This window comes from Pseudopipra pipra, chromosome W, assembly GCF_036250125.1.
Source record: "Pseudopipra pipra isolate bDixPip1 chromosome W, bDixPip1.hap1, whole genome shotgun sequence".
NCBI classification, from domain to species: domain Eukaryota; kingdom Metazoa; phylum Chordata; class Aves; order Passeriformes; family Pipridae; genus Pseudopipra; species Pseudopipra pipra.
Window position 1 is genome coordinate 41627125 of NC_087580.1, and position 23637 is coordinate 41650761.

Consider the following 23637-nt stretch of genomic DNA (forward strand, 5'->3'; position numbering starts at 1 on the left):
AGGCCAACCCCTCCAATTGGGTTTGAGTCCAGCTGAAAGGTTTTCTCAGCATTTTCCCCGGTGCCTCCCTGCCCTGAAGGTTTCTGGCCATCAGGCTGGAGCTGAGGGGGTTGGGCAGGTGCCTGAGGAGGGGGTAGAACAAGGACTGTGTCCAACTGTGCCAGGAGGGCTGTGCTGGGCAAGGATGAGGAGGCTGCAGAAAACAGTGGCACTGGGGAGGGGAGAGGAGCAGGTGGAGAGACCTTGTGCCTGCCCACGCTGGGCAGGAGCTGCCCCAGGATGGCAGCTCTGAAGCACTCACAGGATGTCCCTGTGAACAGGAGGGGAAGACTGGATCTGAAAATGAAACCTGGAAAGCAGAGAGCAGGAGTGTCATGGTGTCACTGCAGGAGAGTTGCAGCCCTGGAGCAAGGTCACAGAAGTGACCCAGTACATGCACTGCCCTCAGAAGATCCCACAGCATCCTGGACATGCTGTAAGGGAGCCCAGCTCTGCTTCACAAGTTCCCAGGGCCTGTCCCTGCCTGTGCTCCAAGGGCTTCCAGCCCACAGGACCGTGCTCCAAGAGCACTCAAGCCATACAGCGAGAAAGGGGCTCAGGAGGACAGTGTGGAAGTGGCAAGAGAGCAGCTCTGGAAAGACCAAACACTGCTACTACCTGGCAGTGCTGCTGGGCTGGGATTATTGTCCCCTTCCTGTTTGCAAATACACCCTGTCCTGCAGTGTGCTGTCCTTTAGGAACATCTAAGAAGAAGGGTCTTGGACAAAGAAGGCACTGCAGGGTTCTTTATTTTGTTTAAATACTCAGCAAGCTCAATTCATCATTTATACAGTCCCTTTGTCAAAATCAAAAGGTGGACCTAAAATTAGAAGGCAGGTGCCTAAGAATATTAAATTGCAGAGAAAATTATTGCAAGAAGAACTGGATGACCTTCACGAAAAACCTGAGCAGGAAGGCTGGTCCATTAAGGAGTCCCATTCTGAATGCTACACACCAGAAACCAGGCACATAATTGCTCCTGAAAAGCATCCAGTCATCATTTTTCTGAGGGCATCCTTGACCTCCTGGTTCCTCAAACTGTAGATGAGGGGGTTCAGTGCTGGAGGAACCACCGAATACAGAACTGACAGGGCCAGATCCAGGGATGGGGAGGAGATGGAGGGGGGCTTCAGGTAGGCAAATGTGCCAGTGCTGACAAAGATCGAGACCACGGCCAGGTGAGGGAGACACGTGGAAAAGGTTTTGTGCCGTCCCTGCTGAGAGGAGATCCTCAGCACAGCCCTGAAGATCTGCACATAGGAGAAAACAATAAAAATTAAGCAACCCAGAAAAGGAAAAGCACTAAAAGCAAGAAGCCCAGTTTCCCTCAGGTACGTGCCTGAGCAAGAGAGCTTGAGGATGTGTGGGATTTCACAGAAGAACTGGCCCAGGGCATTGCCCTGGCACAGGGGCAGGGAAAATGTATTGGCTGTGTGCAGCAAAGAATAGAGAAACCCAGTGGCCCAGGCAGCTGCTGCCATGTGGGCACAAGCTCTGCTGCCCAGGAGGGTCCCGTAGTGCAGGGGTTTGCAGATGGCAATGTAGCGGTCGTAGCACATGATGGTGAGGAGGGAAAACTCTGCTGTGATGAAGAACAGAAAGAAAAAGACCTGTGCAGCACATCCCATGTAGGAGATGGTTGTGGTGTCCCAGAGGGAATTGTGCATGGCTTTGGGGACAATGGTGCAGACGCACCCCAGGTCTGTGAGGGAGAGGTTGAGCAGGAAGAAGCCCATGGGGGTGTGCAGGTGGTGGTCACAGGCTATGGCGCTGAGGATGAGGCCGTTGACCAGGAGGGCAGCCAGGGAGATGGCCAGGAAGAGCCAGAAGTGCAGGAGCTGCAGCTCCCGCCTGTCTGCGAATGCCAGGAGGAGGAACTGGGTGAGGGAGCTGCTGTTGGACATTTGCTGTTCCTTAGCACAGGGTCTGTTCAAAAAAGGAAAGCACAGGGAACAATTAAGACAGCCCCCTCTCAGCAAAGCCAGTGCAGTTTTCAGGGAAATCCCCTCCAAGTCAAGGCATTTCTTTTCTCTGGGTTGTGCTCTCTGAGGGTGCTGTGAGGAGCAGGAGCTCTGCCCATGTGCTACCAAGGACTCAGTTTTTTCTCTGCTGCAGTGCAGACATGGAGCTGGTTTTGGACAGCTCTCATGATCACAGGGGATGTCACATGGAATCAAGCTTTGATGGAAAAGTTCAATTCCTGTACTATTGTCTTGGTGCAATTTGGGCTGCAGAAGGGAGGCACAGTGTGTCTTTAAAATAATTTTGACTGGGTTTTTTGTTACAGTCATAACACCTGGGGGCATTTTCTTAGGCAAATTTTTCTGATGACAAATCTGAAGAGTGTTGAGCCAGGACAGGCAGAAGGGTTGAGCTCTCCGTTGCTTATTGCAGAGCCAGGAGAGCTGCAGTGCCTCTTAGCCTGTTTCCCATCTGCCCTGCACTTTCCCTTGGGCTGCCTTGAAGATGACTTCACACACAGATTCATCTTTAAAAACCCTACCAAGATCTGTGCTGAGAGCAGGGCAGCGCTGCTTGAAAGGGCAGCTCTATGAAGTGTCCCCTGTGCAAGCCCAGAGGTTCGGATGTGCTGGACAGAGCAGGACAGGAGCCCTCCCACAGAGAAGCCAAGGGCTGGGACAGGAGAGTGCCCACCCCAAGGGAAGGCTCAGCACTGCCCAGGATCCTGTGCTCATTTCTGACACTGCCTGAAATATTCACCTCTGAGAGTAAAAGAGTTTGAATTTCAGTGCAGGCTCCTGAACTGAGAGAACAATGTCTCTGCTACAATGCCTGAGCAGGAAACACACCTCAGGACTAATTCCTTTCCTGTAGCCCCTGTCTTTTCTGAGCTTTGCAAAAAATTCTCCATTCAATATTGTGTAGTGATCTGGAACTTTGAGCAGGTCTGACCCTGCAATAGCAAGACATGGAAAAGATCCTCCCTCAGCTGCCAGGTGTGCTCCTTGCCCACAGCCCTTCTGGCCCAGCCCTGGGAGCAGCTCCCCGGGCCGGCTGAGAGCTGCCCCTGGCAGGCAGCAGAGTCCCTGCCCAGCACAGCACCCTGGGCTGCAGGACCCTGCTCTGCCCCACAGCCCTGGGCACCCCTGCCTGCACCCCCGGCTTCACAGCTCTTCCAAAGTGACCCAAAACAGCCCCCTGCTCACCCATCCCATCAGCTGGGGCTGGGCCAGCTTTAGGAGATGCCTCCAGGAGCTGCCCCTGCACTGCCCTGCAGCCACAGACTCACCGTGTGCAGCCCTGCCAAGATTCCTCCTGCAGGGAGCTCTCAGCCCTCCTGCCAGTGCTGAGCCCCTTGAAGCTCTGTCTGTGCCCTGCTGGTGTCCCTGAGCTGCCCTGGCAGTGCCCTCAGCCCTGCTGGGCTGTGCAGAGGAGCTGCTCACCAGCAGAGCTGTCTCTTTGAAGCTCTTCTTGCTTGCCAGGAGCTCCCTGTGTGCGAGGAGCCCGGCCCAGCTCAGTAGCACAGCAACAGCCCCAGGCATTTCATGACCCTCAGGGGGGTTGATGTTGTTTACATGAGACTCAGTCCCTGAGAGGAAGTTCAAACAACTTTTCAAGAAGTCAAAATGAGATTGAAACACTGAAGTTTCTTGTAGTGCTAATGAGTCTCACTGAGGGACAGAACTGAGAATGTGTCCCTAGATTCCAGTTAGAGCAGAAAACTGCAGACAGTGATGACAAGGATGGACAAGCAAGGGAAAGGTGGCTCTGATGCTGAATAAACCTTGACTTGTTACCTTAATCCAGAGGACCAAGCCCTGACCCCCAGCCCCTGGGAAGGCAGATCCTGTCCCTGCCTCATTCCTCAGGGTTCTTCCTGGGGCACTGGGATGTGGGATGTGCAGTGCCAAGGGCAGGACCATGGGGTGGCACCTGCCAGGCTGCTGAGCAGGGACAAGGAGGCCATGAGGCCCCAGGGCTGCAAGGGCCACTCGTCTCCTCCTGGCATCAGGGGCACAGACAGCAGCCCTGGCCAAAGGCCTGCAGAAGGTGGCTCTGTCAGGGCCTTTCAGCTTCTCCCCATCCCTGTCTCCTCTCCAGTCCAGGCTGTCCTACGGTGTCCATGCCCTGCCCCTTTCCCTGCAGGCTGTCGTCATCCCCCCGGCTGCCCCACCTGGCTGGCACCTTCCTGCACTGACATCTCTGCGTCCTCCCTGGCTCTTCCTGCACACACAAAGCCTTGGGCTCATCCAGACTCCTTCCGGGTGATGTGTTGCACCACAGCACTTCTCTGCTGTCCTCTGTCTGCACACCACTTAACCCACCACTCCTTTGCCCCTGTAGAGTGGTCGTGTGTTTGAGACTTCCAAACCCCTTCCTGGGACATCTCTGAGCATTCTCCGAGGTGTCTGCAGATGAAAACATGGTCTGAGATAGTCACAGGGATATGTTTTACCAAGGGCTGTAGTGGCAGAACATGGGGCAATGACTTTAAACTGAAATAGGGGAGCTTTCTATCAGATAAAATGAAGAAATACTTACCAATGGGGCTGTCAAGAACTGCAACAGAAGAGGATGTCCCATCCCTGGATTTGTCCAAGGTCAGGAACTTTGAGCAGCCTGAATTAGTGAAGATGTCACTCTCCATGTCCAGGGACTTGGACCACATGAGCTTTTATGTCCCTTCCAGCCCAAACCATTCTTGATTCTTTGAGTGCCAAACTCTTTCTCCAAAGAATTTCTGTTGCTAGGACATGAATTACCATGTTTTTGGAGAAGCCATTGTAAACCCAAAAGGTAAAAAATCAATTCAAATAAAGTTCTAACACCTCTGTGTGAAAGTTTCACCAAATGGGTCAATGGCAGAGCCTCCAAGGATGACCTTGCCAGTTGAAGATGGGGGATTCTGTTTGGAGTGTGAGTCTTATGATGGGCAACAAGAAAGCACATTTGGGGACTGGGCAAGACTTGTGGTGAGATCTCTAGGGAAGAACCAAAGGAAGGGAAATGGTGAGATCACGGTGGTTTGTAAAGGAACAAGTGTGAAAAAGCAGAGACAAAACGGATGAAAAAGCTGGTCATGGTAAACAGGAGGATGCTCAAGACACTTCCCAGGCCATGCCCTGACACTGATCCCCACACCTTGTCCCTTTTTCTTAAGAACTCCATTGCCAAGAAGTTTCTGTGGGGAGGGACCTCTCTGCTCCTGGCACAGATTGTGGCCCAAGTTGCAGCCACTGCAGCAGGAGCCACAAATAGTCAGGTCTTGTGTTCTTTAGGGGGCCAGACTCTGCCCAGACTGGGGGGTGTGTGTGTTGGAAGCACAAAAGAGTGAAGCAAATGCAAAGCTAAAGACACAATGTAGCCTGACTTTGTCCCTAAGTGGGGGATGAGAATTGGACACAACATGTGCAGGGACAGATGGAGGGGTTTGTCCCCCTGGCCCTGCCCACAAGGGACACCTTTCAGGAAGGGTTGTGGCCTTGGCTGTGCTGAGGGTTGACCCGGGCAATGCAGCTTGGGATGGCAGTGGCACTGTCAGGGCTCTGCAGAGCTACATCACAGCTCCCCTGTGACATCACATCTGCCCTATGGTGTCACATCCATCATATGACATCACACCTCTCCCGTGATATCATATAATCCCTGTGTCGTCCTGTCCTCCTGTGACATCACATCATCCCTGTGGCATCACATCTCCCCTATGACATCACACCTCCCTGTGGGAAACGACCGGATGGTAGGCCTTGAATTTGAGCAGTTGCAGCTCTGAAGTTGCAGAGGAATGTAAACAACTCTAAGGAAATATTTACTGCAATGCTGGACGGAACAAACGTAATGCAACTGAGACCAAAGGTCACCAATCCAAATGTGTGTAGTGTCACCAATGAAAGTATGTAAAGTGTCTTCTGTGTCATCAATGAAAGTATGTACAGTGTCTTCTGTGTTACCAATGAAAGTACCTACAGTGTCTTCTGTGTTACCAATGAAAGTACGTACAGTGTTTTATGTTTGAGACTTTTAACCAATTATGTTGTAGCACAATAGTATACAAAGAGTATACAAGAAGCATTTGAGAGCAATAAAGTAGCCGTGTGCCTTTCCCTGCTATCTGAGTGCATTCTTGGCCGTCGTCAATTGGTGAACCCTGATGCGATTTATTGTGCAGAAGATTTACTGCAAGGAGAATTCCTTGCATAAGACCGCGGACCTTAGAGTGGTGATAGAGAAGATTTATTGCAGAAGATTTGCCGCGGACCTTAGAGCGGTAGGGAGGGGATTTATTGCCGTGGATCTGAGAGCAGTGACTGTGGACCTCAGAGCAGTGACGATGGAACCCCAATGTAGCATTTGTTGGCAGACCTTAGAGCCGAAAAGTAAGTCAAGACTTACAGACACCTGGAAAGAAGGTGAGCCATTGGGGAATAAATAATGGAAGCACAGATATCCGTGGAGGAGGAATCTGTTGGCATAGTGCTAACAGAGATACTAGAGAAGCACAGTGTGAAATATCAGAAATGTGCACTCTGCACCTTATATAGTTGGTGTAAAAGAAATGGGGTAGATGCTCAGTCAGCATTTGGTACAGACATTTGGGACTCTGCAGGGAGTGTGCTTTTTAATGCAACCACTGAGTCTCTTAAGCAGGCTGCCAGCATCCTGAAACTGTGGCAAACTGTCTTTAAAACTTCAAAAGATCATGCCTCTAAAAAATCACCACCCTTCAAGCCAGAAAATAAAGAAAAACCACCCTCAGAGACAGTAAAAAGAGAAAGGCCACCCCTCCTCGCCGCTGATAACGAGACTTTTCGGCCATGCAGTCGCCCTGCTGGAAGGGGCAGCACATCGCTGCCCAGCGTGCACTGCACCGATCGAACAGTGCGAGTTCCAGTCGTGGCCGCTGCCACCCCGCGCGGAGTTGTGGTGCAGACGAACACCAGAGAGCCACTCCGGCTGCTGGAGAATCCTAAGGGCGTGGCGGAGCAGAGCTGGCAGCACCGCACGGGTAGGGCCGGAGTGCCCGGGAGCCGGCGAGAGGACAGCCCGGCAGCAGCAATGCAAGAAAAAACCAGGAACGGAGCAGCCCCAGAGAGAAACAAGAACAGAGCAACCCCGACAAAGTGCCACTTCTCGTTGACAGGAGAGGCAGGCTAGAGAACTGCCTTCCCGTATCTCTGTTAACTCTCCTGTTAATTGCCTTGTGTGTCCAATGTCGTCGTGAGCTCACAGTGTTGCTGACGGTACCGTGCTGGCGTGTGTGTGTGTTGGGGGCTGTGTGTGTGTGGAGAAGCGACCATAAGTTTGTTAGTCACTGTTAAACCCCAGAGATGAGAGTCCGGGAGACTCTCCTCCCGTTAGAACGGCAGGAGAGGCTGCAGTCAGAAAGAGAAACAAAAGAGTCTTCTTTCCCTTTTCTGTTACTCTTGGGGAATAAGTATTTAAAACAAACAGGTACACACCTTTCCATAGTTCTTGTTTCCATCTTTAACTCCTGCCATTTGGAAATTAGGGAGAGACCGGGGATTTGCCCCGCAGAAACCAAGCATGTAAGTGGTTGAGAAAAGAAAGCAAAATCTCTCTCTTTAGTCCTTCTAATCACTTGGAGATAACTTAAAACCAAAGAATTGCGTTTAACTGCAAGCTAATATGCAGACAGTTTTAGGGAGGTTTTCCGGGAAATGAGGCTTTGTACAAAAGTTTTAGTGAAACGCCTTCTTGATTGTATTGTACCCCTATAAAAACCTTCTGCCAAAACTTTGTATTCAGAAAAAAAACCAAACAAACAGGGTTTTGACAAAAAGGATAAAAAGCCCTCTTGCAAAACTTGGCCTTTGCCTTAGCAGAGAAAGAGATAAGGTGTTAGTAGCTCACACAATAGAGATAGTTTGTTGCCTAGGAACTGAGTGGGAGGTTTAAACCTCCTCTGGCCGAACTCAAAAAAGTTTAAATTACCAGTTTCTCGGGGCTGGGGGTGGGGTGTAGAACCCCCCTGCTTTCTAAAAACTACAACTTTGCGAATAAGATAAATGGAAAACCAACAGGCTGAGGATTTCCTTAACTCTTAGATAAAACATCTTTCTATCTCCCTGTTATAAACTGAGAAGTGACCGTGACAGTGGAGTGACCCTGTCAGGTTCTGTGTGTTCTTTGCTCAGGGTTTCTCTAGACCCTCAGTCTGCAGGAGTGGGGGAACTGTCTTCTTGAAGCACCCCCACAGCTGGTGCTGTGAATACAAGTGGTTAAAGCCAGAGGCCTTACCCTGGGTTGGCATTATGCTGATCACATCTTTAGAATTGTGTTTAAAAAGTTTACTCAGCTGATTTTTACATGATCTTACAACTAGTTATTTGCTCTCCTTTTTGTTGCTTATGTTGTGAATTTTGTTCTCTTACCAGAATTTCATAGACAAAAAAACCCTAAAAATACAAGCAGATAATATGGACCACATCTAAAGAACCAGCTGCAAGCTGGAATCTGGCCTTCTCCATCCTTGATTGTAATTTTGGAAAAAGAGAGAAAACAAAACTAAATCTTTAATTTGATCCCAAGTGCAAAAAATGTATAGTCTGTATTGAAAAGACCTGAGATGCACCCGATGTTGTAATTAATATGACTAACAATACCTTTAATATGCCTTCAAGTGATCCTTATTCATTTAGTTATATCACAAATCAAAAAGTATTCACTCTCAATCTATCATTAGTAATTCTCATGAATAAGAGGAGCCAATCTGTGGCTCTGGTGAGCCAAGCCCGAGACTGAGAAGATGATGCAGAACACAGTAAATGAAACTGTTCTAATTGCTTTTGTCATCTTTGTATTAATCAGAACAATAACTACAGCCATGCATTAGCCATTCAATGCAGGCCATGCATCTTGAAGAACAAAATGCATTGGTTTTTTCTTTCTTATATAGCAGACCTCTTGCCCTAATAGATCCCTGAATCTACTATTCCAGAGTTAAGAAAGTCTCTGTCACCAACAATGTGTTTTAACTTATTCTTTCTGTATGTGGTGTTGTATTGCTGGTGGGCGAGGATCAGAGTTAGAGTCAAAACTTGCATTTTTCTCCAGTATAGAGGGTTATAATATAATTGAATTTGTATTATGAATTAGCTAAAATTTGAAAAACAAACTCAAAATTCTGTATCATATCCAGACTGGAAAGGCTTTGAAAGGGTGGATTGCTTGTATAGTTTGAATAGTGCTGTCAGGTTGCCAGACAATACCATAGTTATTGATATTATGTTTTATTGTCTTTCATGGAGATGGGTGTTGTTTATATATGTTTTGTCACAGTGGTTTTATAGCAAGTGGCAAGGATTGTTTTGAATCTCTCTCTCTCCTCTCTAACTACTGCAACATATGAAGGAAACCTCTTAGTTTACGAGTCCACACAAGATTATAAATAACAGTGCATGGGGTGCTGGGCCTCATGGAAGAAGGGCCCTGTTTGGAAAAGCAAAGAAAGTGGCTAGTCCCCCCATAGGCCCCAGCTCGCATCATGCCTGCAATCTTCTAATAGACTGCTAACTTCATAGCATGATGGTTGGTTTAAGCAGCTCTCCTGCGACATCACAGCTCCCCTGTGACATCACATCTTTCCTGTGTCATCACATCTCCCTCATGACGTCACAGTCATCATATGACATCACATCTCTCCTGTGATCTCATATAATCCCTGTAACATCCCGTGCTCGACTGTGACATCACAGCTGCCCTGTGACTTCACATCTCCCCTATGGTGACACATCCATCATATGACATCATACCATTTCTGTGACATCACACTTCCCATGTGACATCACAGCTCCCCTGTGACATCACATCTTTCTTGTGACGTCAAGGATTCTCTAGGACATCACATCCATCATATGACATCACATCATATCACCCCTGTGAAATCACATCCTCCCCATGACATCACAGCTCTCCTGCGACATCACAGCTCCCCTGTGACATCACATCTTTCCTGTGTCATCACATCTCCCTCATGACGTCACAGTCATCACATGACATCCCATCTCTCATGTGATATCACATCCTCCCCTGTGACATCACAGCTCTCATGTGACATCACATCTCCCCATGACATCACATCTTCCCCGCGACATCACAGCTCCCCTCTGACATCACACCTCCATTGTGACATCACATCTCCCCTATGACGTCACAACCATCATGTGACATCGCACCTCTCCTTTGATATCACATCCTCCCTGTGACATCACATCCTTCCTGTGACATCAAATCCTCCCTGTGACATCACATCCATCATATGACATCACATCCTTTCTGTGACATCACATCTCTATGACTTCACATCCATCATATGACATCACATCGTCCCTGTGACATCACACCTCCCCATGATATCACAGCTCCCCTGTGACATCACACCTCCCCATGATATCACAGCTCCCCTGTGACATCACATCCAGTCACATCCAGACCCATCCCAAGGTTGGGAGTGTGTGTGAGACAGGCAGAACCACAAATGCCTGCACAGCCCAGAGCAGTCAGTGTGGGGCTGTGCTTGCTGCTGCAGAGACCCCCAGGGAACAAACCCAGCAAGTAGTTTTGGGGGGGGGGAGGTGTCCCTAAGGAGGACACTTGCCTTATTATTGCTTATTGTTTGTAATATCTTATAGATCTATCATACAACACCTGAGGATGGATTCTATAGAATATGCGCCATAGATATTTGGGTTGGGTCTGGTTGAGCTGCAGTTCAGTTCCCCACAGCAGCCCTCCCAGGGCTGGGCTTGGCATTGGCAGCTGGAAGGGTGTTGAGAACGCCCCAGTGTTTTGGCCACTGCTGAGCACAGCACCAACACTGGGACATTCCTTCCTTAGCTGAGGGCAAGAGCCTGGCAGGGGACCCAAGTAGGCCAGCTGAGCCCAACTGACCCAAGGGACATTGCAGACCATGGGAGGTCAGCTCAGCTCTAAAAGCTGAGGCAGGGAGCAGGAGGGGGGCATTCATTGTCTGATGGCTGCCTGCTGAGGAACCGTCCCGCGGACCCAAGCCCTGCTCCTCGGGAGTGGCCGACCATGGCTGATCATGGGAAGCAGAGAACAAACCCTGCTATCTTTTGCTTTAAATAAACTGCCTTATCTCAACCCACCAGTTGTTTTTTTTCCACCTTACTCTCTCCCCTGTCCTGCTGGGAAGGGGAGTGATAGAGCGGTTGGGAGGGCACCTGGTGTCCAGCCAAGGTCAACCCACAACACACCTGAACACTTCCAGAGACTCCACCACCTCCCTGGGCTACTTGTTCCAATGCCTGAACACTCTCTCAGTGGAAAAAGGTTTCTTTAATATCTAATATGAACCTTGCCAACGCAATTTAAAGCCATTTCCTCTCTTCCTGTCACTATAGCCTTGGCAGACCAACCCACACCCCACTAAAACCTCCTTTCAGGTCATTGCAGAGAGCAATGAGGTCCCCCCTGAGGCTCCCCTTCTCCACACTCAACAAGCCCAGTTCCCTCAGCTGTCCCTCAGCAGACATGTTTTCCAGAGCCTTCCCCAGCTCCATTCCCTTCTCTGGACACGCTCCAGCCCCCAAGGGCCTTTTGGCACTGAGGGGCCAGAACTGGACACAGCACTCCAGCTGGGGCCTCCCCAGTGCCCAGCACAGAGGGGCAATCAGTTCTCTGCTCCTGCTGGCCACACTCTTCTCCACAAAGGCCACGATGCCCTTGGCCTTCTTGCCCCCCTGGGCACACTCTGGCTCATATCCAGTCGCTGTCAAGCAGCACCCCCAAGTCCCTTCCTGCTGAGCAGTTCTCCAGCCCTTCTGTCCCCAGCCTGGAGTGTTCCAGGGGTTGTTGGGACCCAAGGGCAGGCCCTGATACTTGGCCTCATTGATCCAGCCTGTCCAGATCCCTCTGCAGAGCCTTCCTGCCCTCCAGCACATCCACACTCACACCCAGCTGGGTGCTGTCCATGACTTTACTGAGGGGACTGGAAGGCCACAATTAGGTCACCCCAAAGCCTTCCCTTCTCCAGCCTCAACAATCCCAATTCTCTCAGCTTTTCCTCACAGAAAGGTTTCAATAGACCTCAAGTGGCTGAAGCCCTGGGTTTGGCCATCAGGCCTTGTCTTTCACTGCTGTGGTCTTTTAATAGAGCAACAGAGAATTGCAGCAAAAAACTGAAGAGAAAAACTTTGTAAATTTTGTTTCAGAATTGTTGCCTTGAACCTTTGGTCGAGGTTGGGAATGGTTTGTCTCCCTTGGCAGGGAGGGTCAGTACTCTTTGTCATTCTGACATGAGTGCCCAGGTCCCTGATTTTATCGTGGCCAAAATACTGGGCTTGGAAACCAAACCAGGAGCTGGTAGATAACAGCAGCTTGAAAAATGAGCTGATGCCTAATTCTTGTGACAGAAGGAATGGAAGACTCATGACATCCAAGAAAAAAATTGGGCTTTTCAGTGCCTACCTCAGGTTAGGATCACTGCATTTGTCTTAGTGGAGGAAGATGTTTTTGCAACTTTATTGAAACTTGTTAGTAAAATGTGCCTTAATTCCTAAGGAAACAACCACTGTGAAATCTTTTAAACCAAATGTAGATTTCCAAAGTGTAGAAGTTGCTATTAACATTTTGGCCGTTCTGTGGCATCTTTTTGGTGTATGAATAACTCTGAGAACAAGAACGTGTTCTTAATTATAACACATTATCAGGTCTGTTTACTGCTAATTATTTTACAAGGTTGAGAGAAGAGTTTAAGATGAAAGTTGTGGGGTTACTTGCAAAGTTTTTGGTACAACCAATGCAGTTGAACCTGGTGGGGAAATTTGCCCTTAAATTGGTTTTGGCAGATCTCATGAGTGTCTGAGGCAGAGGCCAACCCAACTGGAAAGAGCCTTTCAAGGGTGACTAAGATGTAACTAAATTACCTTTTTGAGAGGTGGGGAAAGCTGATGTCAGGAATTAAATTTCCTTATGTTAGGCTTAGTAAAAACATAATAATACATAAATATTGAAATTATTTTAATGGTCTTATTTATGAGGTTTACAATGTGCTTATGTTAGTACTTCTGAGTGTTTGATTGTGACAAAAATGGACAGCTTTGTGGTATTTTTTTTTTTATTTTTCATGTTTTGATACTTTGGTCAAGGTATTAACATTAAAAATCATTCAAAATTTTAATTCATCTTCAAACACCAAAATAGATTTGAAATGAGGTTAATGAGAACAGTGAGGGGGGAAAAAAACACCCGAGCCCAAAACCAAAACAACCCCAAAAACTGTTCATTTTTCCATTGTATTTTAAACAAGGAAGTCTGTAGAGCAGCAGAAAACAGGACACGTGGACGGGTGTGAAAGTCAGACTAGGGCTTGTTGCACTGGTTCCAGTGCTCTTTGCTTCAGTGTAACTGGTCATTTTGAGATGAGACTGGGGAAACTGGGCTGCCAGGGCAGAGACCACTGGCTGGGCCCACTGGTTTTTGCTGGGCAGTGGGTAATTTCTGCCTCACTTGTCAGAATCAGCCCATGGTTATTGCGGAACAGGGTAGTGGTGAATTTGGCTTTCAGACTAAAATGAGGTTACATTTTACACATATTCAAAAGAATAACTTGATGTTGAAGTGCAGATACTCAAAATCGTGAAGGCATTTTGAAACCTTTTCTGCGTGTCAGTCCTACGGCCGAAGCTCTCCCTGCAGTTGGGGCACTGGTAGGGCTTCCCTTACTGGTGGGTCCGCTGCTGTGAGGTCAAGGCAGAATTCCAGGTGAAGCTCTTCCCACACTCTGGACACTTGTAGGGCCTCTCCCCCGTGTGGATGCGCCGGTGGGTGATGAGGTTGGAGTTCATCTTGAAGCCCTTCCCGCAGTCGGCGCAGCGGAAGGGTCTCTCATCCGTGTGTGTCCGCTCATGCAGGAGGAGATTGGAGCTGGTGCTAAACCTCTTCCCACATTGCAAGCACTTGTAGGGCCGTTCTCCAGTGTGGATGCGCTGGTGGGTGGGGAGGGAGGAGCTCTGGTTGAAGCTCTTCCCACATTCCCCACACTTGTAGGGCCGTTCCCCGGTGTGGATGCGCTGGTGGATATAGAGGTGTGAGCTGTTCCTGAAGCTCTTCCCACATTCCCTACATATGTAGGGCCGTTCCCCAGTGTGGATGTGCTGGTGGGTGAGGAGGGTGTTGCTTTGCCTGAAGCTCTTCCCACATTCCAAGCACCTGAAGGGCTTCTCCCTGCTGGGAGGCTGATCAGGGACCACCAGCTCAGAGCTCCCCCTCAAGCTCCAGCCACCTTCCTGGCACAGACTGGCTCTTTCCTCCTCAGAGCACCCTGGGATGGCTTTGGAGCCCCTCCTGCGGGGGGATCTCTGGCCCTTCTCCTCCCCGCTGCCTTCCTGCGCCGGGGAGCCCTTCAAAACGGCCTCTCCCACCAGGGTCTCACGGGGGGATTTGTCCTCCGGGCTCTCCGTCCTCAGCTCGGGGCCTGGGGCAGGAAGCAAGAAGGACAGGCAGGGGATTTGCCTCCAGCCCACAGGGAAGGCCAAGGACATCCCCCCAACTCCGGCCCCGGCAGGACGGCGGCGCCAGCGGGGTTGTCCTGCAGCCGGGGCCATGCTCGGCTGACAGAGCCAGCACAACACCCGCCCAAAGGGACACTGACTTCCTCCTCACCTGCCTGGGGAGCCCAAGGCATCTTCCTCTTCCTCGCAGCCTCCTCCTCCATCCGCCCAAGCTTTGGGAAGGACAAATCCTGATGGGGGGAAAACAAGGGCTGAGCGTGTTGGCTTGGGGGTTCCTCCTGCCCAAGTCCATCTCTAGAAGTCACCGGGCATCCTGTGACCATAAAAACCTCCAAAACACCAAGATTCAGCCCAGAAAAACCCAAATCACCAAGATTCAGGCAAAAAAAAACCCTCAGAAATAGTGAGATGAACCCCACACAAACTGCAAAAATTTGAAATTCAGCTAAAAAATACTATAAAATATCAAGATTCAGCCAAAAAAACCCTCACAGGAGTTCCCCCTTTCTCTGGTCTCTCCCATCTTGGGTTCAGAGGGTCTCCCCTCTCTGCAATGCTGGGAGTCCCACTTAGGGATGCTGGGAGTGTTGGGGGTCCCAGGGGTCCCTTCTCCTCTGACTCTCGCCTTCAGGGTACTGCGTTCTCAGACATTCCCCCTCTCCAGGTTCTCCACTCTGTTGTCCCGGGGATCCCAGGGGTCCCCACTGTCCAGGCTTCCCCTTCTCTGCGCTTCCTCTCCAGGTTCTCGGGGCTCTTGCAGTTCCCCCCTCTCTCCAGCCTCCCCCACTCTCCAGAGATCAAGGCATGGGGACACCAAGGCAACCCCATGGTAACCCCGCTCCTGCTCTCCCCCCTCCCCTTAGCGCCCTCTCCCACCCCTTTTCCCATCAGCTCCCAAACCCCAGCTCCCCCCAGCTCCCTTTGGGGGTGACCCACCGCCCCTCACGCTCCCTTTGGGGGTCCCACCCGCTCTTTTCGCTTTACTCACCCCTTTCCCATCGTGGCCGCTCCGCTCACCGGACAGCGGCAGGAAGGGCAGGGACAGGGGTGGAGCAGCAACAGCAACAGAACAATCATCCCCTCGATCCCGTGGGTGCTGAGGAAGGTAGAACCTCTCCCAAATATCCAGGGGCAGCGCAGAGGTTCGGGACATACTTGGGCTGCCAGCACAGATTTCCCTGCAAAGTCTGCAGTGAGTCAAGCTCTGGAGAGGAGATTTTGCCCCATGGATGGGGTTACAGAGGCCCCCTCAGGTCCCCAGCAGGAATCAGTAACCACGAATATATACAAAAGGGCCCCCTGAAGATTTCGGGGAGAGCGTCTTGTAGGGAGGGGACAGTGTCACCCCACCAGGGCGGGGCTGGCAAGTGGGAGGCTGTTCCAGGGCTCTGCAAGAGGCCTCGTGCTCTGCTCGGCCCCAGCAGTGCCTGGTACCAACACCCCCGGCTGAAGACCCAGCCCTGGGTGGTTCCTGGCAGAACAGCCCCACCCCCACCTGGCTCCAACCTCCTGGCAGGGACTTGCAGACAGTCAGGAGGTCTCCCCTGAGCCTCCTCTTCTCCAGCCTCAACACCCCCAGCTCCCTCAGCCTCTCCTCACACCACTTGTGCTCCACTCCCTTCCCCAGCCTCGCTGCTCTTCTCTGGATCCTCTGACCTCAGAAATGCTCCCCCTCCCATAGAAAGGCCAAGGGCATCTGGGAACAGTTGGGGGGCTTTGGGGGGCACTGGGCAATTACTGGGGGATACTGGGACACACTGGGGGGAACCAGAGAGCATTGGGAGGACTGGGGGGTTTCTGAGGGACACTGGGAGGGCACTGGGAGGGACTGGAGGTGAACTGGGGCAACTGGGGGGCACTGGCAGAGAACTTGGGAGTTACTGGGGGATTACCAGGACACACGGAGGGACACTGGGAGGTTACTGGGCCATACTGGGGGTTACTGGGTGCTCACTGCAGGATCACTGGGCCATACTGAGGGTAACTGGGAGGTCATTGGGATATTATGGGGGCACTGGGATCCCCTTACCCAGATGTGGTACATCTCCCCCCCCAGATTTTGGGGGGCATCCCTAGGACCCCTCCCCTGGGGGCTGGGGGACCCCTTGAACCCCACTGCTGGGCTTTAGGGGACCCCCTAAAATCCCCTCAAAACCCCTGAAATCCCCCGCTCCACCCATCGAAACCACTTCAAGGACCCCTCATCCCCCTCCAGCACCCTCTAAACCCTCTCAGTGACCCACAAAACCCACCTGAGACTCCCCAAGCCCATTCAGGGCCCCCCAATCCCCCCCATGGGCCCTCCAAACTGTCTGGGACACCTTAAACCCCCTAGAGACCCCAAAACTGCCTCAAAGGTCCCCGCAAAGCCTCCCAGGAACCCCAAACCTCCCCAGAGACCCCCAAAGCCCACCTGGGACACCCCAAATCTTCTCAGAAAACAAAACCCCCATCAAAACCCCCCAAAACTCTTCAGGGACCTTCAACCTCCCCCCCGAGTCCTTTCAGGGACCCCTCAAAACGTCCCCGGGAACCCCCGAACCCCCCCGCAAAACCCTCCCGAGCCCTCCATCCTTTCCACCCACACCCGCGCTCCCCGCAGCCCCCGAGGGGATCCCCAGACCCCGCTCCCGCCGCCCCCCCGCCAACTCACCCAGCGAAGTGCAGCGGCCGCAGGCGAGTCCTCCTCACTCCCGACCACGAGGACAAAATGGCGCTCGCTCCGCGCGCCCTCCGCCTTTACAGACCCGCCTCGCAGCCAATCAGCGCGCGGCCACGGCCCCTGCCCGCCCTTCGCCACGCCCCCACCTGCGCGGGGCATTGTGGGAGTTGTATTCCCTGCGGTGGGGGAGGACCGGACTTGTTGGCGTTTAGTTTTTCTGTCTTATTTTATTTTCTCTTTTTTATTTCTTTCTTTTCTTTCTTTTTTCTTTCTTCTTTCCTTTTTTGCTTTTTTCATTCTTGTTCTTCTTTTTTTCTTTGTTCTTTTTTTTCAAATTTTTTCCTGCTTTTTCTTACTTGTTTTCTCTTTTTTCTCCTTTTTCTTTTTTTTCCTTCCTTTTCTTTGTTTTTCTTTTTCTTTTTCTTTTTTTTTCCTTTTTCCTTGTTTTCTATACATTATTTTCTATCAGTTGTACTTTCAATCAGTTGTACTTTCAAGGAAAATGTAAACACATATCAAAACAATCTCTAGGTACATAGCTTACAACAACAGATAATCTGCCATTGTTCCAGGTTTGTGAGGATTCCCAAGATCACAAACACTGAGACACCAAGGGTGGAAGCCAAGCAACTTTATCCTGTCCCTTGCGACAGCCTTCAATCCACATCCAGCCCTGGATTTCTGCAAAGCCACTGGGAAGGAGCAGGAGATGGAGCTGGTGCGGGAGGGGCAGCAACAACAAACCTGTGTCTTTGGCACAGGGGAAGGAATTTAGTGCTTGAGGGGTTACATTCCACAGGCTCCCCTGGGGATCAGCTTATGCTTGGGCAGTAAGAACAACAAGAACATTCCTAATAAAAATGCCAGAGGGAAGGGAGCGGAGAGGGAGCAGGGGCAGGAAAAGGAAGCAGAGCGATGGAAGATGGGCTGGGGCGGTCCGGGCTGGGGGAAGGCAGGCTGGACAATGCCTTGTTTGGTCCAGCAGCTGGACCAGCTCCAGGGCAGATGTCGGGGGAGCCTCTGCCACAGGGACATGGACAAACAGACGCTACAAAAGCTCCCAGAGGGGTTGGGGGCTCTGGGCGGGGCTGCGCTCTCGCCTCAAGCCAGGATATCCCAGGGCAGTGGAACAGCAATTCCTGTCAGCTCCCAGCAAAGATTATTGGGGTTTGCACTGGGGAAATATTGACGCTCCAGCTTCTTCTGCTGTTTTTAGAACTTTGAGCTTGCAGTCGGGGAGAAGGGCTGGTGGGAGAGTGGGAAGAGACCCATGAGGGACACATCTCACCCCTCAGTTAGATGGAGCTAAACCCCTAATCTTGCTTAGGAATAGCTGCTGATGCTCAGTTGTCTTCTTTCCCTTCTGCTTTAGTGGGATATTACATTTCCCTGCAGTACTGGTGATAGAATGCTATGTCAGCTGGAATGGTTTGGTTCTTACAGAAATCATGAACACATTTTAAAGAAAGGTATTTTTACATAGGTGAGGCCTTCAAAAAACCCCCCAAACCCCCCAAAGGTAATATAAGTGCATAATAAAGTGAACTTTGGGGTTTCGTTTTTAATTCTTGGGTAGAAAAGCCATCCCAGTTAGGGACAGCAATTTATTGCATTGCTGAAAAAAAAACCACGAAAACAACAAACAAAAACAGAAATCTGACTTTGTTCTATTTCAGATTTGTTTTTGATCATAAGAATCCTTCTAGTGAAAAGGGCTAATTTACTCTTTCTAGAGGAATGTTTTAAGTGTGATTATCACAGTATCACAGCTGCTGAAAAGGTCTAAAATAGGACATTGACCTTGAATGTGTTCCTGCGTTTAGGATGTGGTGCTTAACATTCAAGAAACAATAGAACTGCAACACATTTATAAAGGTATCATCTCAAAAAGTTAACTCTTGCTCTGTAAAGACATGCCACAAGGATTGTAGAAAGCTTGCAGTATCCCAGGAAGTACATGTGGTATTTTATCAGTGTAAATATGTGTAAGATTTTCAAGATTTCTGCTGGCAATACTCCATTACTAAAGTAAATTTTCCCTTTGCTGCTGCACTAGTTTATGATTTCATTTTTACTGACATTCCACCAGTCACATTATTAGCTTCACCAAATGAAAGGGAAATAATTCTGTATTAATTAAAGAGAGCAACTAAATTCCCTCAGTCATCTTATCCTTGGCTGTCTGAGACAGGAATGCACTTCAGTTTCCCTACAGAAACTTCCACTAAAAAAGAGATTGGGGTGATAGTGAGAGATCCATATTGAAGGGTGTGCCTGAATTATCTTTAGGGAGGAGACTTTTTTGGTGGGTCATTCCTCTCTGGAGGTTTTTTCCCTTTCTTTTTGTCAGAGGCTTTGGAAAATGTGTTTTGTCAAGACAATATTATTCATTTATAGAAATGTGAATGGTTTCTATCCTGTACCATTGAAGGCAGTCATCTAAATACCCATACCCATGCCCTTGAAAATAAAACAAGGAAAAAACATGGAGTATTTATTTGAGACCAGATAAACTGAATGTAGTTCAGTAACATGGTAAGGCAATTGCTGTCATTTCACAGAGACATTTCTTTGTATGCTGGAACTGAGGGGAGCAGCAAAAGCTAAAAGCCTTGCTCTGTGTCTTTGTGAACACACTGTGGGTAAGTTCAAAGGAGCATTCAGAGATTGTGTTGTGTGAGCCTTTTTCCTCTATGATCAAAACAAGGAGTAATTAATGCTAAATCCAGCAGGTGGCTTTCAAGTCATAACTTGGTCCAGTTTGTCCAACTGTGTCCAAACAGGTGAGGAAAATCTGGAACTTTAGAAGGGTTAGTTTTTTACCTCATTAGCAGGATATCCAGGGGTACACCAGGTGCCTTCCAGTGTGGAGCACAAGAGACAAATAGACAGTGACAATATTGTTCTAATGTTAATGTCACTGGAGCACAGAGTGAGATCACTTCTGAGTTATGTTTCTTTAATTATTGATTGGGAAAAAATCACATATTTGATGACACTTTAGGATTTATTTCACACTTTTAACACTAAGGTATTTTCCCCTGACTGGGACAGGCACTGCTGACGATGTTTTCTTTCCCCTCTCTGATTCCATTCCCACTGTTTTGTACAGACTCCTTGGGGTCAGATTTTGCACTGTACAGTTTGATAAGTTAGTGCAGATGTGTGTTTGCAGGCACGTTCTTCTTCTGTATTCCCTGATCAAATTCAGTAAACTGATACCTGGCTTGAGCTTTTTTTTCCCCTCCATAGTACTATTTTTATTTATTTCTACAGAACAGCTTGAGAAAATGAAGGTACACTTAGCCCCAGTTTCCTTGCTGCTGTAATCTCTTGACCTTTTTTTCTTTTCCCCTCCCCCAAACTGAAACCCAAGCTCAGGAATGTGGTTGGAATTCCAGGCCCCAGTCTGGGGGAGGTGACACTCTCAGTCCCCAGGGGTAGAAGCCAATTGCTTTGTTTATCAACATGCAAAGGACAGCCCAGGATTTCTGGTTCTCCAAGCAGCAGCACTGGCAGGGAAGAGAACTGCTGGCTTGGATGGAAGATGGTTGAGAGAAAAGTAGTGATGGCTCACAGGGGGAGAGGAAAAACGTGTTATTTGGGGCTGTAAAGCAGGGGGGAGATGACAAGCTAACAAGGTAGTGGAAGGCATGTGAACAGGAAAAGGAGGGCTTAGAGGAGACAGATCAGGACAGAAGGAGAGACCCTCATGTTTCAGCCCCTGAATATCAAATTTCAGGAGATAATGAAGGAAAGTAGAAATGAACCTCACCTGTCCTTTGGTGAGTTTCCAAATGGATCAGCTGTCATATTTTAAGGAGGGTGTATTCCAGGGAACTTAACACAGAAAAGTGACCCCATCAAATGACACATGCATAGGGATTCCTTATGGGTGATTTTTATATGAGAGAACACATACACATGCAAAGATTTGAAAGCATTTGGAATAAAAAATATTGAAAAAGAGCCAAATCTATAAATAGACACTTGGAGAGATAGTACAAACAATATATTTGCATTTTCATGTTTTGCTCATGTGCACATGTAAATCAGTTTGTAGGACCAACACATCTGTTCTAGAACAAGCAGCAGTCACAAGTATTGAGGCCATGTTGCTGAGAACACAGCTGCAATGGGCAGGGCACGTCTCCAGGATGAAGGACCAACCACCCCCTCCCTAAGATCCTGCTTTATGGTGAACTTGCCACCGGCTGCCGCAAGAGAGGAGCCCCGAAGAAAAGATACAAGGACTCCCTGAAACAACATCTCAGCCTTGGCCATATTGATCACCATCACTGGTCTACTCTGGCCTCCAATCGTGAGGCCTGGAGACACACCATCTATAACGCTGCTGATGCTTTTGAGAAAGCACGCCGGATCACCCTTGAGGAGAAAAGACAACGCAGAAAGAATCGTGCCTTGCAGAATATACCACCTAAGGAGTCTTTCTGCTGTGCCTTTTGCAACCGGACATGCCTATCTTGTATTGGCCTTTTTAGCCACCAACGCGCTTGCAACAAACTTGGGTAGAGCCCTCCCCAAATCTTCGTTCACGAAGCTCAGCCATGACAACTAAAATAAGAAGGATTACTTACAGGGATGGTAAAGGTATGGTCAGTCACATGAATCACAACATCAGGTGCGGCCAAGAAGGGATCTGAGTGACAGGGACACACCATGGCTGAGTCATTAAGCCAGTCAGGAAGAGTTAGCAGATACAGTGAATTCCCCCTAGAACAGTGTCATCCTGATGGGACATCCGGGCAGGGCTTGCTCTGCTCAGCATTCCCTGCCTCCTCTTGGGATTCTTGAGGGAAAGCCTCTGGCAAGTCCTGGCCCAAGGAGACCTGCCACCACCCCAAGTCCTGGCAAGGCTGAAACAGGAGGCCAGGCCCAAAAGAGTTAACTAAGAAATTTGGGCCTGCAAACAAGTTACCAACATCCAAAATGATCTGTGCTCATTCTGTTCTACTTATTGGACCAAAGCTTCAGAGAATAGTGCAAGAACATGTAATAGGCCGAGAAGCAATAAATTAGAAATATAACAGGATCAGGTAGACATTTGAATAGGAGAAATAGGCCTGGAGCCAGGGCTTTTTCCAAGCTTCAGTGAGCGGGTCAAGAACAATGGAAAGGAAGAAGGGTCAAGCTGAGGAAGATGAGTTGAAGCCCCTTCCCCTATGGAGGAAGATGGGAACTACCCTCCGAAATGGGGAGCCAAGAGAAGCACCACCCCAAGCCCCACCTGAGCTCCACCTATACTCCGCCTATTATTAATATGCATTGATAGATGTTGTAATCACTTGAATATGCATTTAATCATATCTGAAAATTGTATAAAAGTGTTGATTTTCTGAGGAGCCGGCGAGCAAGTTTGTCCAGCGCGAGCTGGCTTGTTCCCAACGTTGAATAAACAAATACCTTGCTGCTTAAAGATAAAAAAGTCTCTGAGCAGTTTTTCAGACTGATTTTTTGGATTCAGGGCTGCTGCCTGTCTCCTGCCCCAAAGAGCTGTGCCCCCGGGGGACTTCTCTACCAGAGGGCAGCCAAAGCCAAGGGGCACTGAGGTCTGCCCTCTTGCAGGTGGCTGTTGGGAGCGGCAGCTGGAGCAATTAGTGGCAAGACTTGTCATCTGTCAGAAGCCGTTGCTCCTTCCTGGCATGATTTTTGGGTGGAAGTGATTAGCAGCAGCACAAAGCCACCATCAGCTGCTGAGTTTCAGAGGACAATTAGATTGGACAGAGAGACTCTCAAGCTTCCTTGTGTTCTTTTTGCTTGTTTTCTTGCCTTCTGGAAAAAAAATCAGCCAAGTTTCGCATGTTCCACACTCCAGTGTCTGTGTGCTCAGCTGTGGCCAGCAGCTGATGTCCAGTCCATTGGGGAAGTGCAGGGGACAGGGAGAAGTCTGGGATGAGAAGCTGTTGTGTGTCTCCCATGAAGGTGCCACCCGCCTGAAGGAGCAGCCAAGAGAAGTACTGGAAGCAGAGACGTTCTGGCAGTTTCTGCTCTCAGGTGGACACAGGGCCCACTTGTTGCCAGGGGTCCCGGTGATTGGATCCGGGAACAAGGCACGGCCATGCACTGGTAAAGAATGGGCTCCAGCAGGACCAAAGGAGGAACATCCAGCAGCAAAGTGTGAGCTGGTGAACTGGGCCATCTCTTCAGCAGACACCACGGTGCTTACTTGCCTCCATCCCTGAAGCTCCGCCACACGAGGCCCTGCTTTGCTTCAGCTTCTGCCGCTTCTTCCTTTGTTGCCCTCAAGTGCTGGATGTAGAGCTTAGAAGGCCATGCCCGTGTTTTGAAGGTGCTTGCGTGGAGGAGAGGTTGAGCAGCTGCAGCCCGAGGCTGGTGTCCCAGCAGAGTCTCTAAGGATGCCCCCAGTGGCACTGGCTGGGGACACCTGAGTGTGGAAGGTGTGTCCAGCCTCAAGCAGGGCCATTGAAGTCAGTCAGGATGTCAGGCTGCAACTGAAGC

The 23637-nt window shown here is 49.6% G+C and overlaps 2 protein-coding genes and 1 pseudogene across 2 annotated transcripts in view; 1 reads left to right on the top strand and 2 right to left on the bottom strand.

The window, feature by feature from the left end:
- Positions 1 to 23637, top strand: part of LOC135405044 (zinc finger protein 883-like) — a 282116-nt pseudogene that overhangs the window by 124025 nt on the left and 134454 nt on the right.
- Positions 1 to 23637, bottom strand: part of LOC135404719 (zinc finger protein 271-like) — a 129678-nt gene that overhangs the window by 55576 nt on the left and 50465 nt on the right. Inside the window, exon 2 of the mRNA XM_064639459.1 lies at positions 13708 to 14211. Coding sequence (XP_064495529.1) covers positions 13708 to 14211 — 504 coding nt within the window. The remainder of the gene's footprint in view (positions 1 to 13707; positions 14212 to 23637) is intronic.
- On the bottom strand, positions 987 to 1985 carry LOC135404721 (olfactory receptor 14J1-like). Its single transcript, XM_064639462.1, has one exon. The coding sequence runs from the start codon at positions 1941 to 1943 to the stop codon at positions 987 to 989; it is 957 nt and encodes a 318-aa protein (XP_064495532.1). The 5' UTR covers positions 1944 to 1985.